General features: G+C 34.6%; 3 protein-coding genes across 3 annotated transcripts; 2 read left to right on the top strand and 1 right to left on the bottom strand.

The window, feature by feature from the left end:
- Positions 1-2,317: 2,317 nt before the first annotated feature.
- LOC143465603 (ufm1-specific protease 1-like) lies at positions 2,318-3,752 on the top strand. The gene has a single exon (XM_076963986.1). The coding sequence runs from the start codon at positions 2,635-2,637 to the stop codon at positions 3,292-3,294; it is 660 nt and encodes a 219-aa protein (XP_076820101.1). The 5' UTR covers positions 2,318-2,634; the 3' UTR covers positions 3,295-3,752.
- A 399-nt stretch (positions 3,753-4,151) lies between these two features.
- LOC143465602 (dynein axonemal assembly factor 19-like) lies at positions 4,152-5,268 on the bottom strand. Its single transcript, XM_076963985.1, has one exon. It carries the CDS (start codon positions 5,002-5,004, stop codon positions 4,333-4,335), a length of 672 nt encoding a protein of 223 aa, XP_076820100.1. The 5' UTR covers positions 5,005-5,268; the 3' UTR covers positions 4,152-4,332.
- Positions 5,269-8,203: 2,935 nt separating this feature from the next.
- On the top strand, positions 8,204-14,218 carry LOC143466288 (HAUS augmin-like complex subunit 7). Its single transcript, XM_076964950.1, has 9 exons — positions 8,204-8,487; positions 10,185-10,291; positions 10,516-10,669; positions 10,892-10,973; positions 11,102-11,258; positions 11,449-11,551; positions 13,068-13,286; positions 13,369-13,437; positions 13,606-14,218. Exons 1-9 carry the CDS (start codon positions 8,446-8,448, stop codon positions 13,645-13,647), a joined length of 975 nt encoding a protein of 324 aa, XP_076821065.1. The 5' UTR covers positions 8,204-8,445; the 3' UTR covers positions 13,648-14,218.
- Positions 14,219-17,233: the final 3,015 nt, after the last annotated feature.

Genomic DNA, 17,233 nt, shown 5'->3' with positions numbered 1-17,233 from the left:
ACCACGTTCAGTTACCGAAAAAGTTAGTGTTTTCCTTCTTCATTGTTCCTATTAGTATTAGTCGATAGTTGTCTTTTAGACAAGAGTCAAACAAACGCTCTCTAGGCTAGAGACGTCTCTTGAGTCTCCACATGAAGATGTGACTGCGCTACGGCTGCGGTTTTCCAATAAAATCTGAAAATGAACTCAACTTAGCTTCAGTTGTGGACCAGGAACAGCTTGACAACATGTATGGACTACATATAGATAGCATAAGGTCTTTTTATTCGTTATAAAAGTTAAATGGAAATATCCCAAGTAAACGTGCAGATGATTGCACTGTTTGTCTTAACTTATGTTATTCGGACTTAATTTACCTGCCGAATTAATGATCTGACTCCGTGGTTGCGTGCGGTTAGAATGCTCTAACCTTACGTCTACTAACCGCAAGTTCTTACGATTAACAGATACCGTTTATCGGAAGCAATCCTTTATTGTAGGAACTATACAGGTTCCGAATATAATACAATCACAAACTTAGCATTCACCACGTAAAACAAGTCTAATGAATTACATTTAACACGACTAACGTAATACGTTCGTACGATTCTCTATCTCTGTCTGCGCCGTTACTCGCGTATCAGTTCGAGTTTATAAAGCGGACCGATGTGAACGGAAATATTCAACACAATATACACGAACATTTCAGAATGTGTGAACGATAAAAACAAAGCGTTGGCAATGGGAACTACATTCAGTTAAAACTAGGATGTTATGAAACCACCTGGTAACGCACTAAACGGCGTTTTCACATAAAGTTATTTAGAGCAAGTTTCCAAATATTACATCACGATTGCAGTTTTATCAAGTTGCAGCTGCAGCCAAATTGCATCTGCAGCCAAATATTAAATGCTAGCTGCAGTTTTATCAATGAACAATGTTTCAATAATTAAATGGCGCATATGTTTCCACAATTGATATTGTGATAAATATATCACTTAATATAATATAAAATTGTGTACGACATAGAATTCTCGTCTATCGAATCAGCGAAGCATAACACTGCGTGACGTAATCGATGCTTCCCTCTTACTGTGCGTGCATTTTGATTCATTCAGTCCCTTTTGGTTTCTACGTTCAACGCCGCAACGTGTCTTTATGCTGTTGCTGTCACAGTGTTCTATCTTGATGTATTCGTTCAAAGAAGCTTCAAATATAATCAGATTATACAGTAGTCATTCCTGCGTCATTATTGCTGAAGTCTATCAAAGTTCACTGTTAAGTAATACACAAGGAAACAGACTTTGTAGTGTAAGTGGGTAAACCTTACAGGTTAAGGGACCATAAACCACTTTTCATTACAATATAATGGTATTGGAAGCGGCTCCCAGGCCGCTACAAACGTAAATTATTTGAAGTTTAAATTTAAGAGTGAGTAACTTAAACAGGTTCCAGAAAAATGTATATATAGTAATACATTTGTCAACTGTACCGATGGGAAGCGCAAAAAGGTATTGTTGGTAGTCACAAAGACCTAGATTTAGGTGAATCTCCAATTGGGTTTTTGTTGCCTTTATTATTTGATATGTTTAATTTAAGTGTTGTACAGTAGGCTACGTTTCGAGATCATGACACCTAACATCAATAATGCGGTTCGCTGTAAAGTGTAAACACTAGTTGTCTGAACGTGTCATGTAAATATGGCTCGTGAAAATGATCGGTGAGAATGGTGCGTAATAACATCTTAATAAAATGAAAAAGACATCTAATTTTTATTGAGATTATTTGACCCTATATAGGTCACGCAACCTGTTGTAAAACATAGGCGGTTAGGCTAAAAAAAATTGACCCAAACACGTCACTCAAATAAAAAATTTGAACAAAACAGGTGGTTCAAATGTGTCACGAACCTGGCTTAGATACGTAACGTGGCATAAAAGAATTTTAGTCAAACACGTAGCTGCCACAACTGTGGCTCAGATGCGCCATGTTGATGATTCGCATTTGTTATTAACTTTTTACCATAACAATCAATTCAGCACACTTTTATCCAGATCAGAAAATTGCCTTTATATGAGAATAAGTAATTCAAATAAGAATATTGTTTGCTGGTGGAATTGTTATTTCATCTCGCTGTACTGATAGTATTTTATTTTTTGTTCCCCACAATTGACAATTACGAATAGTAAACAATATAATACTATACCACCCTGCCTCTCTAAATCACTTACCAGCAACTCCGTGACGTCACCAGTAGCAGGGTGCTACTGCTATACCAATCAGCAAACAAGTCACATCTCCAATTGCAGGGTACTACTCAAGAACAGCAGGCTGCAATTGGTCACGTCACAAGAAATTTTTAACATGTGCTCAGTTAAAATTTCTATTGTACAAATAGGTGGTAAGCGAATTCCTTTCTATGCCCAGAAGCCTGGGTTTACCAACGTTTAATTTTGTTAATACCAGTGAAATCCTGGTATGGCGACTATACTATATGGATATGTGTAATTCAAAAAATTTATACCATTTCTAATAAACCAATCATTGTTTTTCTCTTCTGAAGTGTATCTCAATGTGAAACATGGATTTTAGCTTTTAATTATAAACTGATGTGAAGCACTTCTTAAAATCCAAGCAAGTCCTTCGGAGCAAAATATGACGGTGATCCCTGACAGACTGTTGAATGATGTTCACCTTTCATTATCAACCAAAAGGACCAAGTCTGTAAATATTAAAGGCAAATATGCTTATTATCATTACTGTTGTGATGATATTGATGACAGAGGCTGGGGTTGTGGATATAGAACTCTGCAAACCATTTCCAGTTGGATTTTTTACAATTGCAGAAATAGTAGCAAGTCCAACCAAATATCTGTACCATCAATTCTTGATATTCAAAGAGCCCTTGTAGCCATGGAAGATAAAACAAAAACATTTATAGGATCAAAGGAATGGATAGGCTCATTCGAGATATGCATTTGTATAGACTATTTTTATGATGCTTCCTGCAAGCTTCATCACATTCCAGCTGGTGAAGTAATTAACGCAATAAACATTTTAAAAAAACACTTTACAGAAAACAGCAGTCCGGTTATGATGGGAGGCGATACTGATGCATCTTCAAAATGTATACTAGGTGTTGCTGGAGAATATGAAGAAGATTATGAAATTCTTATTTTAGATCCTCACTGCTGTGCTACCGAAATTTCATTAGAAAATCTAGAAAAGCAAAAGTGGATTGCATGGCACAGTATACACTCATTAAGCCGAACATCTTTTTATAATTTGTGTCTTCCACAAGTCAAGCAAAAATAATAACTGCAAACTAATAAAAGTAAACACAATGTAAAATGTTTTCCATCGTTTATAGAATAAACATACTATGGAATATATATGTCTCATTATCATAGGGAATCATTAAGTGCAAATTAACCTTGAAGATGTGGATAGATAACATCATAAATAAAAGATTTATAATGTAATAATAACTTTAGTTGTTTTGTTATTGGACTATTTTGATTTGTCTAATCTGAATGAATTTAGGCAACATAAAAATACTAATAATTATTATCATTGGTACACTACTATGGGCATGTCAAACTGCCCAATGTTTGTGGGCCACATTTCAGTACATTATGTGACAAGGCCGTATCGCTTTGACTTGTATTTAATTGTTAACGTAACTCTTTTTTGCTCAAGAAAATATTAATCGCAATATTGTTGAAACTTAAACATATTTATGATGTTGAAAATACAAAGCAGCTGGTGCTTTATAGGACAACCATGATGGCAACTAGGCTTATATTTATAGACAATAGTATCACAGTGGTCATGTTTTCATAGATTAAACACAGCACACCAGGCTAGAGCTAAACAATCATTTTTACAACCGCATAGTGTATGTTTATGCCAAGTTTACTGCAGTTGTCCAGTGAAATTTTTAACCCAAACGTTTTTGTACAATATTAATTAATGAAATCTGGCCAGTAACTTTGAAAATGGTGTTGAATACAGTACATTTTTCAATAAGACAACAAAAATAGAAACTTGTTGACGCTGCACTGTATATCAAAGCAATTATTTTAGAAATTTGATTAAACAGATATGGAGCTTTTGAAAATACCTTCCTTTACTTTACTAAAGTTTTATAATTGAGAAAATTAAAGCATTCCTTGCATTGCTTCAACAATATATTTTGCATATCCTACAGCATACTTGGTACATGCATAGGAAATATTTATACCGTTATACGCCAACCAAAATGTTAAGATCAATATAAATGTTTATTACGACTTGAACATTAATGATGTAACTAAACTAGCAAAAATTCACTGTTACAAGATATACTCAACTTTATCTCAGTCTGTAAGCTTGTTGCAAGTTCTTCAGACTTTCCTCCGATGTGTTTTCAAGATTCGATTGAACACTGGCAAATACTTCCTCTAACTGTTTTCTTTCTTCCCCACTTAAGAAATCAAGTTCCAGTGAAAACCTTTTTGATTTGGTCATAATGTCCAAAATGTCTATGACTTTTTCCATATGAGTTGTAATGGCTGAGCATTTGTAAATAACATTTAAAATTTCACCAACTGGACATTCTAGATTCAAGCAATTTTGCAACAACATCCTTTCAATTCTCAAGAGATAATTCCATTTATCGCTATAAGTGGTACAAGTTCTCTTCCATGTTTTAAAAAAGTCTTGACTGTTTTTCGGGAGTTGTAGGTTAGTTGTAGAAGGATTGTTTTTGGCTTTAGCCCCTGTATCGCTAGCTGAGTTATTTGAAACTGGGTTCCATTTTTGGTAGTTCATTCCTCCAAGCTTATCGTGTCTTCCCAATGGTTTTATGTGTGATGCTGCAACAATATCTCTGAATTCATCATAGCTTCTCACTTTCTGATTTATTGCTCTAAACTTGGCGTCATTTTCGCGTTGGTATCTATCATCATGGGCAACAGCATTGCCAATTTCTTTTTCAAGCATTTTGAAATCAATGTCGTCATTAAAGTTATTCATGTTGCACATCAAAACAAGAGCATCTACACAGTAACTATAAATTATTGGGCTTAGTAGCGGAGTGGTTAAGATGCTGGTTCACAAAAATATTCCTATATTCAAAACCCAATGGAACTACCACTGTAATGCTCTTAGGCAAGGCATTAAAAATACATCTGTTCAGTGATTACAGTTCCAAATACAGATAACAGAAACCAAAAAACATGTATAAATTTAAATCAGAACTTGTACAAGCTGTTGACTAGCTTTTTAACCAGCGGTAGTTAACATGTTCTTAAAGTGGTTACATATGATTACAGTCATACAATGGCTGTTTAAATTGCAATAGAGTAATGCTGTATTACGACCATTGCACATGAGTGCTTGTACTATATTTTACCGTAAAACGATACCAAAGTCGAACTGCCAATATGCATTGTTATATGATCGAATTGACCCTATTTCACTAACGTCCGATATCGTATGGTTTGAGGTTCGACTCAGACCAATATTTAGTTATTTTTTTCAAATTTATTTTTCATGTAAATTAGTCACTAGAGGTAAGAGTTTCGGTTCGTAGGATTATTTGTAGTTTAATTTACAGTTTTTAAATCATAATATGTGGTTCTAAGTTGAAAACTAGTATACATTTCAATTCACAGACTAGCCTAATTATGGGTTAATGTATTGGCATATATCCACTTTGGTAACCGGTGGTTAGTAAAATAGCCTTAGAAGTGTCTGCTTCACCGGCCGCCAGTTACTTTTAAAAGTAAGAAACCACTAATTGCATAGCTAGTTTGTCATTTACTAAAGTTGGTTTTATCAATTTCAGTAACCCGCAGCTGGTGAAATAGAAGCTGACTTATGTATTTTGTAAAAACATGGTATGATAATGTTAATCCTCAGACTGAGGAAAGTCTTTGCATGACTTCAACACCCAGCGATGATTCCTCATCGCTCAAGCCCTGGTTACCGAGTTAGCCTTTTGTGCAAGTACCGATTGCCACACAATATCTATTGTGAAGTATTGGTGATCGAAAAATATTTTGTCACCAAACACAAGATGGCCAGGGGCTGACTGTAACTCGGAAAAGGTGTATTACCCCCTACAGCCGGACTGCAAAGTATGGCTGTTTTCAGCAAGATCTTGGGTGCGCCAAACAACAAAATATGACAAGCGCAAAAATGCTCAGACGCAATAGAAGTGCACACTTAGGTGTGGAATTCCACAGTAATATATATGGTTTGAAATATGACATATTCAATCTTTAAATTCATTATATTTTTTGCCTTCTATGTGGTGGACGAAAAATCGTGCTGACACAGGTAGTCGCAAACATATTGGCAGTTATAACAATAATTTCAACCAATTTGACAGACGAATTTAGCAAAGGTTCAGGGGAAAAACGTGCGTTGCGAAATAATACGAGAATGTAAAAAAGTTACTGGTGTCAGCACGGCCACCAAGTTTTAAAAAACTTAATTTAAACACATAAATATAAAATAAACGTAAAGTTCATAGTTTGGCAATTAAATCAATCAATCGAAAAATGGGTGCACAGAAATCCTGTCCAAGTGATTAAGTGCAAAATAATGCACTTCATGACCTTAAGTGCGGCAGTGAAGCTTTGGAAAAGCATATTTAGTGCACCTATTGCCTATACCAAACTCAGGTCTAATATGCAAGTGCTCAAACAGATGACGTCACATTTTGAGTAGCTGGGCCCTGGTATACGCCAGTATGGAATGTAAGTTTTTTGTGAATCGGACAGCGTAATTTTGAAAGACTGGTGTGCACCAGCAGGCAACAAAAAGTGAGCACCACATGTCCCTACTTCGGAGTTAATTACCTTACAAAATAGCTTTTTACTTGCCGGACATGTCCGGTGCGCAACGCTTTCTTTCCATACAACCACAGGATGCCTTTGTATACTCCCGCGGGAGTAACTCCCCAAACTCTGCAGTCTGGTCCTACAGTATTTTAACTACCGTCTACTAGCCCACCATGTACAAGTCTGTTCAAGTTGGATCGAATTTTTCATAGTAATAAAGCATGGTATGGTTTATTTTTCGAATTTAAATGTGCGGAGCGAAAGTTAGGATGCTAACCGTTGTAGTTACAGCACAATAAAACACATGCTCACGGACAATTAAGTAGCAAGAAAAAGTTTTCCGTGTTTTTCAATTACGTAGTTTTAAATCTGCATAGGCAGATAGGCACAAATATTTGGGCGGAGGTGAGGAAAGTGCAATACGAAGAGAACCTGCGGTGCTTTTAAAGCTTTACGGTTACTAAGCAGGTCATAAACATCGTACATACAAAAGTCTTTCCATAAACTCTATTAGATTTCTATGATCTTTATTGTATACAGTATAAATACAGTGTGCTAAAGCATATCTTTTAATATACTATGGTATAAATATATGTATATGTTTACGATTTCTATCAACCAAGTTAGAGTTTAAAGATATCTTATATTTTTACCTGACATGCGTAATGAAATTGATTATTTTAAATGACAAACTTCTTTTAACAAATCGTTTAGACAGAAATTAAATAAAATTGTCGAAATCGTGACGATGACATGTTGCCAACCGTCACACTGCTTTTATTCCTGCACTGTCAAGTTAAAACCCCTCAAGAGATGAAACTAATGGAATTTCACTGTACTTGTAATCTTAAGATAGGTTGTGTGGCTGTGGATAACTTAATTTATGTTCCACGTCCTGACAGCAGAGCTCTACTGGTGCAAACACAACCTGCTGTTCATTGCACCACCAACAGTAGCCTGTTAATTTTAGAACAGCAAACAAAAGCATTGTTACTTGGGTGTTACTCGAACAATCACAGTTTGCTGTTCGTTAAGTCTTGAACTGCAGCCTAGCGTTACAATTACCAATAGCAGTCTGTCAATTACCTGTAATGCTTACAGTTTGTATATAACAAGGATGATCAAGATGAAAAATATAACATACGCTTTCCTCGCCCACACAACTTATCTTTAAATATGGTCTTTTTAAAAAAAATCCACCTCAGCTGCTCACTTTGTTGAAAATCTAAACTGCTATTGATTAGGTCACGAACAGCGGCCTGGTGTTACGTCACCAGCAGCAGCCGGGCGGTCAAGAAGCAGCACGCGATAGCAGGGCGCAATCGGAAAACAGCAGGGTGCAACGCCCGCTCTTTCGGTTACGACCCCGCCTCTATTTTATATCTATTGACCAGCCGCATCTTAGGTTAGTGTTAGACTATAGCTATACTAAAGGCTACCTAACAAACCTGCATGTGCATTGTGCACAGTAAGTGATTGCTGATTGATTTGTCTCTGACCTACAATGACAATGTAATAAACGAGTAATTATCAAATGAACATCAAATTCATACTATTTGATAGCATTTTTTAAAGTCCATTTTCAAGAAATGACAAGAGTTTTCTAGGTTCCGATGTGGTTTGTCTCAAAACAAAAATGGATGCAGCAACAGCCACAAATTTTCTTAATATGTTTGAGGTAGGCTGGTAGGTATATACTGTGTCTGTAGATATGTAGGCTAATTTGCACCAAAATGTATTGGCTTGGCCTCGAACTGTTGCTGATGTATGGTACATAGACTGTAAAGTTTGGCTTGTGCAGAGAATGCATTTCTTGCACAAAAAGTTGATCAGCACAAAGTTTCCTGTTTGTAAACTTAGGTACGCTATGGCGAAGGTAGAGCGGGTGCGTTGTTCCGTTGCTGACTCCTGACTCAGAAGGCTGTTATTTCTGTTCACTGTCTCCTTCGCTCATATATTAAAATGAATGAACACGAGGTTCTGAGTTTAACCTTTACTCAAACTCATGTCCTGCGCGCAGGCAGTGCAAAACGGAATGGGGCGGTAAAACGAACGAGCAGTACCGAAATCGACACGTGCTGGGAGCATCGCGAGGGTGCCAACCAGTGACAAACCAAACAAAACACCCAACGGCCGCTACAACGCAACATTACAAAGTGTTTTAAAAACTAGTGTGCATGACAAAGTCTTATTTTGTATTTGAAATAGTGTACCTTTATGGAATTTTGTCTGCACGAAATATTATGTTACTACAAGGTTGCAAAGCATGTGTTGTAACTTGTAACATTTTTTCAGCTAAACTCTTAATCGCCGTTTACAATGAAAATAACTCTTGAGTAAGAAAGGAAACTTGTCCAATAGCAAACAACACTAAAAACTGTTGCTCCAAAAAAACGGAAAACATGATCATTATACAGAGCAAATTTACAAAAATACAATAATTTACAATAATATCGGGCATCGGATATTTTCATGTCTTCCTGGCACTCACGTCATTGTCGATGTATGCATATTCAAACAAACTGATCAAACCATCTGACTGGACATGAGTGACGTATCTGATTATCTTCTATTTCCACTCACAACCGACTTATTTACAACCGACTCACCGATTCTTATCGCATACACCTGAACTCTGGTCCCATTGATAGAGTTCATTTTAGTGGGGTTTTTCTTCTTCCATCCAAACACACAGGTCGGTTCCATCTTGACGGTGGCACAACGCTTATGTCCTGCCAAACTATCAGCGTAACTTTTGTTTTATATTAAATGTGTTTAAATTGCGTGTTTTTGTGTTAAATTTTGTTTCGATAGTATGTTTGAAATTTGGGCTTGGTGGCCGTGCTGACGCTAATAACTTTTTTACATTCTCCTAATGGTCCGTAATGTACGTTTTTGCCCTTGAGGCCTTGTCCCCTTTCCCACATCCAATTTGTGGAAATTATTGTCAATAACTACCAATATGTTTGCGACCACCTTCGTCAGTACAATTTTTTCGTCCCTCACATTGAAGTCGAAAAAGAAAATGAATAATGAACTAATCGAAACAGATAAACTGAAAGACATACTTAAATATACAAATATTACGATGTGTTTGCTAAAAAAAACACAGCAATTCAATCTAGACTACTACCTTTTGTAATTCAAGCGAATAATTTTGTAGAAGAAAGCATTTCTTTTTCTGCGTAGCTGTCTGTTGTTTGTTTGGTTGTGATTTTTATACTAATCTGTTCGGATGCGACTAGAAAGCAGAAATTCTAGATGAGGAAACAGTCCCCAAACTCGACAAAAAATGCACTCTGGATGATAATTATAGCCTATTCCACATCAGAACTTGACAATGCTTAAGATTTTTTTACTTGACATCATATTTAGACTCTGCAATGCCCTTACGTTCAAGATATTGAGCTATCATATCTTTCTGAGCTTCTTCTTACTCCAAGTCGGCATCGGACTAGAATACTATGTTGGTTGTTTTCAAGGTAAGCTTATGATATACAAAGTGTATACTGTATATATCAAGGGGCAAGTTAATGTTTCCTTTAGACTTTTTTAAATTGGTAAGCTATTGGGCTTATTATATGTATTTTATATATTTGTGTCTTATGTTTATTCATATTTTTGCGTGTATACATGTTTACTGATATGTGTATTATTTTTCAAAACTGTGGTATCACATAAGTTCCGGTAATACTTTTCTTATTAGCATTGATCCTGACTTAGAAAATATGATAGACTCGTGTAATGTCAACCAAGGAGGTTTCATGAGCTCCCATGAAATAGATAGCAAAATTCAACTTCTTACAGGAATTGCTTCTGATTTATGTTTATGCATACAAGATGATTTTGATCTAATAAGGGTAATGCTTTAACAAAACATGAAATTATTGATAGGTTATTATATAAATTAATTAGTCAAACTTAGTTCATAATTGAGAAATTCTTTGTATGTTGCACAGAGAATAAATCGTTTTTAATAAATTTGTCAGCTATAGCATACAAGTATGTAATAGATTTTTAAGGTGTTTATTTAGCAAGTAAACCTAACAGCAAACTGCTAGTAACATTATTTATATTTTTAGGGTAAGGCAACTGCACGAAAACAAATAGCTTTCTGGGGAAATCTGCTATCTGTTGCAGCCAACATTTCTGATCACAATAAAGGTTTACATTTTATCTATGCTGATGTTATTTATGTTAATCATTTATTTTGGATTGAAATGTCTGTACATATGCTGATAACTTCCTTGTTATGAATGTCGAAAGGGCTACCTTTGTTTTTAACTTGTTAGAGCAATTATATGAGCATGACAATGAAATCTGCACGTTTTCGAAAGCTGTCTTAAGAACATGTGACATTAGCACTGTGTTGTCTTTGTCATTGCAACTTCTGTCCTGCTCCGTTCAAAGAGAGATTAGTGTTACATTGAAGACTATAAAGACTAGCAAGTATAACTTATATGTTTTAAAATCCATTCAGTTTTTGGTGCCGATTTTTAAGTTTAGTAATATTTTAACCCTATATATATGTATACACAAAACAAACTCTATAATGTTTTAATCACCACTTAGTGAAACATTTTGATTAGTGATTGGTATTCTGGCCTGATTGAATCTTACGAAAGTTCTTTGGTTTTAGGTCAATATCGGTTATTGCTACTGAAGATGTTGTAAACACAATTTCTAAACTTGAAAGTCAACTATCTAGGCAGAAAGACAACATCACAAAACTATTAAAAGAGGTGAGTTTTGAGAAAGAAGTTTTTGCAGAAATTTTTTGTTGATTCATATTTTTCTTCACAATTTTATTTTTGTTTGTGTAGTTATATAGTCAACATGAACTACAACTGTACCTTCAGCTGTTTGTGATCAACCTGAATTAGTTCAAGATTTTTTGTTGCTTTACATTAAATGCTACTATTTTCTAAAGTGGCGTGTACAATAAATAATTTTTATGAAATCAAATTGTAGAATAGTTGCCTCTAACTCCAATAAACCGTTTAATTCAATTTCGGTAGAACACTCTTTGAGCTAAAAAATCTAGCCATTGATACAATGTTCATACTCACATTATATCAACAATTTAAGATTTACGTACAGCTTCTTGGTACATACTGTTGAGTTTCAAGAACTTACCCTGTCTGAATTGTAATGTGTAAACAGATTATTTAGGTGAAATAGTATGATTGTTGTTAACAGAACAACAATACAATTCTCTATCAACAATTTCTAAACTGCTTTGAGGTACCAACTGCTTGCCACTGCATATTTAGTTTAACATAAAAATAAAGTGGCATGCGCCGACCACAATGAAAGTAGCATACATCTGTGTATAGCTTGTCACCGAGGCTTTTACCACCTTTGTCGCATGGTTTGCTAAGAAAGTCAATAAGATGTTTTTGAAATTCGAAGACTTGATAAATCATATGCTTGCCTAATTGGCTCACATGTTTTCTTCAAAGTTACAGATTACAAGTCAAAGATTTAAAAATAATCTTACAATCATATTTGGATTTCAGGAATTCAGTTCTAAAACAACTACATTAATTAACAATACAACAACTAATGCATTAATTATATTGTACCTCATGATCCAATTCAATGGCCATGGTATGGCTTTAAAGGTTTATATGACAGTACTTTAAAAGACATACTCGCTATTATACAACTTAGTGGCTGCTCGACTCATGCCCCGACATCTAGTTTGGGTGGCTGAGTATCATCATTTGTATCATTTGATGATGACGATTTAATTTAAAATTTGTTTTTGTGTTGATGTTTCATATATATACCGTAAAACCTCTATTTCACCGCCATGGCGCTCTATTTTTCAACTCTTGTTTAAAAGTGGCGTTCTATTAGAGGTGACGTTCAATTAGAGGTTGGCGCTCTATTTTACTGCTGCTTATTGTAACGTGATACTGCATTGTTACTACCGGTATGTTGGTTGGTATCTTTTAAATGGCTGCTTTAACTGCTAGATTGTGAAAACATAATCAATTGTATAATTATCAGTAGAGACCTGCTAATACAATTCCGCCGCTAAAAGTGGTGTTCTATTAGAGGTGGCGTTCAATTAGAGGGAGGCGCTCTATTTTTCTACCCTTCTTTAAAAGTGGCGTTCAAATAGAGGTGGCGGTGAAATAGAGGTTTTACGGTAGTTATTAAGGTATATATTAAAACAATATGCTTGTGGTGATGATAGGTTTGTAATTAAGTAGGCATGATTTTCCTGATCTTGCTTGTTTTATTTTGCAGTATTCTTATAAAGACTTTGCTGCTGACGAGACTTCTAAAACAGATAAGCTCAACCGCTCATTGAGAGTAGTTCTCAATGATTTGTGTCAGCTACAAACTACTTTTCTACAAACCCATGAAAACTTTTTTCAACCATACTGTGACAAAACTCCAGTAACCTTCAACAAATTTGGGCAAACACTACACAAAGTGAACTGCCAGTTAAAATCATATTTGCAGGTACGGAAGCCTTGCTTAGTTTTATTTTTTATATTTCATGTATTTCTGCTCATCATGTGGTATGAATGAGGTTTTGTTTCAGTTAATCGACACCCTGAAGAATATTAAGGAAACTAATGAAGAAATCAGCAACCCTCATTCTGCTTTTCAGGTTCAATTTAATATGCTTTGTTGAAGTAATAAGCTTTGTAGTTATTTCGTTTGCTCTGATTCATAAGACATGATTGTCATTCAACATGAGAACAAATATTAGAAGAAGTTTCTGAAAATGAGTTGCATTGTTTATTGACTTCAATGTTTTTTCTTCATCGTTTTTAAGAGGGAAGCTTGGGTAGTTATTGGATCAACTTCTCGAGGCTGACAACTGACGTGAGTCATGTGGAACTTCCAGGGACCCCAGTGGTAACTTAATCATTGCTCGTGCTTTTGCACAGGCAGTTAAAGAAGATGTGTACTGTGAACTTCACAACTCACACAGTTCTAGTTACACAATTTCACAGTGTGAAGTATATTTAGCGTTTGTAATGTGGCCACTAAGAACTTTGAAAAGATGTTGTTAGATTGTTTTTAAAAAATGTTCTCTTGCTCGTACAAAAGTTTGTTGCTTGTTTGGCAATTTTGTTTTGTTTGTTGTCAGAATGAAGAACGTTTTAATACTTAATGATGATCAAATTAGGAGTAAAGAAAAAACTGTGAACATTCGACTTCAAATACTGATGAAAAAGTTTCACCTTTCAGTGTATTTAAGTGCCTATAGCCTACTTTATTTAACATTCACTTTCACGTATTTGCATTACGAATCGTTTCATTGAAAACTCTGGTTCTTGAGACGTAATCTGTGAATAGTTCTATAGTACTTGAGTTACTCATTACGCCAGATACGCAGTATTGTGGAAATTTTGCATTGAAAAATAGAATATCGATCGATGAAAGTGGTTAAAAGATACAATTCTGAACATTCGAAAATTCAGGACACGTCGGCTATTGACAGGATAGGTTTCAGACAACAATAAACAGTATGAGATTGATAATTATAATTGTAATTAGTACTGTAGTTTTATCGGTTCACAGTGAATGTCGCCGGGATAAGGCAAAAGCGAAAAGTTGTGACATACGACAGCCCTTACTATAAAATATGATTATATCAATATCATACCGTTTAAATGGCAAGGGTTGATGGTGTTAGCCAAGAAAGGCCATAATGAACAAAAACTCAAAACCATTTATTCATTACAAGAAAGGTGCAAAGTTTCAAACCGTTTCTGTACATGGATATGGCGCAGCTGAGCCATGAACTCAGTATTACAGGTGTGCAAATCGGGGTCGAATGAAAAACGCGTAGCAATGCCGATGTTTGTGGTAAAGCGAAATGTCGGCTAGTCTAGTACATGTTTGCCGTTTACACTGCTTGCTGGGTTAGATTAAATAAATAGGCTAGAGCTAGATATTCAGTTTAGTCATATAGCTTACTGTACTTAAGACTGTAAAAAACTGTTTTCTGCTCAACCTGATCAGCCGAAATGGTCCTTTATGATTGCGAAATTTTCAATACCGCTACACCGTATTTAATTCAATTATCTGGTTTGATGAACAACTTTTTGCACAAGGAATTTGGATAATGCTGTTTTATACCATTATTATTAATTTGGGTGGTAAGTACTCTATTTCATTAGTGAGTACACTTGTTAAGGAATTATTCCAAGTAATATAATAGGTTCAAAATTATTAGATTTCGCGCAATGTGCATGCGGTTATACAAAACGTATTTTTAGGATTATTGTCTCAGTAATGCACTGATATTAAAACAATCAAATTATCATTACCAATCCAAAAATTATTTTTAGATTATCTTTAATGATTTAGTTGTAGCCTAGCATGATGATTAGCTAAACTGAAGAATATGGCCGATTTTGGCTAGAAATCTTGCTTGCATTGACTAACATTGTACTGTAGCATGAATTACCAGTATAGATTACACAACCTACTTTCTGTAGTTTGGCCTGTTAGGCCAAGTTATAAGTTTATTAGTAGTTGAAACCTTGTTGAATAGTTAAATAACTTCATTGTTAAACATTTAATTTGGAATTAGAAGCCAGTGAAAGACAAACAGAAATATGATGGGCATGTGGCTTTGTTGATTTTAAACTTGAATTTTCTATATGTATGTTATGTAGCATTATAGCATGTATAATTTATATGAGAATTGGGCTGCTTGTATGATATCTATCTATATATATTTATTTGCTAAAATGTGTCATATATGTTACTGGAGATAATGTTGCATAATTATACTTCCACAGCTAAGTGGGTCTCGTATTCAAGTGCATAACCACAGGATACTTTTGTATACTAGACCCCCGCTACTCAAATTGTGACATCATCTGGCTGTGCACTTGTATACTAGACCCAACTATGAATTCAACTAATATCATTTATCTTAATGATGCGCTTATATATATATATATATATATAGTTGACACAATGTAGTAATTTTTCTGAAATGTGCTTTGAGGATGATATGCGAATATTGTCTACTTACTTGTTGATATCAGTTAATAAGCTTGCAATGACTAATATGCATAACTAAAGTTTAGGTCTAGTGCACAATCAAATGAAATCTCAATTTGTATAGCTGTGGCCTAGTACACAAGTGCATCCTGTGGATGTACACTTCTACACTAGACCCTAAATATTTTACTACCATACGATATGAAAAAATGCCTTATATAAAGGTTAAATTTGTTTAGAGGTATTAAAATGGTACTGGAAATGTAGCTAATACCTGAAAGTGTGCTAAACATGTTGTAGCACTAGCCGTAAAGGAAAACCTGAGTATTTACTACTGTATTTAGCCCACATTGCTTTTAACATGCATTCCTGCATAAGTTTGTACCATAGTTGACAGATTAATTATTATTTATGTGAATCCACAGAGTTTACTAACAAAAGTGCATTTTTGTTCTTAGAAGTGTCCAATTATTTTAAACATGAAATTTACTTCACATAATTTAAAAAATTGACTTTTGGTCAAACAATTATATAATATATATAATAAAATTACATTACATACACATTACATTTATACAACTATCAAGTGAAAAAGTATATGGCAAAAAGCAGTTGTAACTAAAGAAATCTTTTGAACGGGAATTTAAAAACCAACATACAAATCGAAAAATTTTATGACAAAGCTGTCATAAAAAATGCAAAAATTGACCACAAAATAGGTGGATCTGAAAGTAGCTAAAAAACATGGTTTATTTAAATACTTTTCCTAATAAATATAAATTAGAATCAACTTTGAGTTTATCTTAATAAATATATAAAAACACAATTGATATCTGATGTGAATTTTGTCATTTGTTGATTTTAAATGTACCAGAATGAGCATAGATAATTATCGAATATTTTTGTTGTAAACACTGCAAATCATATCAGATACAGAAGTTTTGATTTATTTCATAGAATGTGGTGAGCTAGTATGATAGAACCAATGAAGTACTGGTAAAGAATTTATTTTATCTCTCTGTTTAAGGATATTATAATGTTTTATTAAAATGTCTTCATCACCAAACATGGTAGCATCGATTAGCTGTGATTTTTGCATGAATTTTTTTCATAAAAAACTGGTCAGAAAATGTCTGTGGTAGCTTGCATTTAAGCCAGTGGTGCACTACCTCATATGGGATTGAATAGTTTACGTCATATCCGGCTTTACGATCGTGATATACAAGGTATAAATTTTCTGTCATGCCGATTACATGCATGTCATGAACCATGTTAATAGTCATGCAATAACTGCTTGAAGTGAAGTGATTGAATTAGGTGGGCTGTCATATCCTGTTAGTAGACTTTACCTCTTGGGAAGTCATTAAATGATTTCACAAATGTTGGCTGCATGACGTGTGTGTCAGAGTAATTTAATACTGGTATTTTAAGATGTATAC

The sequence above is a fragment of the Clavelina lepadiformis genome, chromosome 7, assembly GCF_947623445.1.
Source record: "Clavelina lepadiformis chromosome 7, kaClaLepa1.1, whole genome shotgun sequence".
Taxonomy (NCBI): Eukaryota; Metazoa; Chordata; class Ascidiacea; order Aplousobranchia; family Clavelinidae; genus Clavelina; species Clavelina lepadiformis.
The sequence above is the reverse complement of the archived record's forward strand: the minus strand, read 5'-3'. Positions and strand labels throughout refer to the sequence as shown.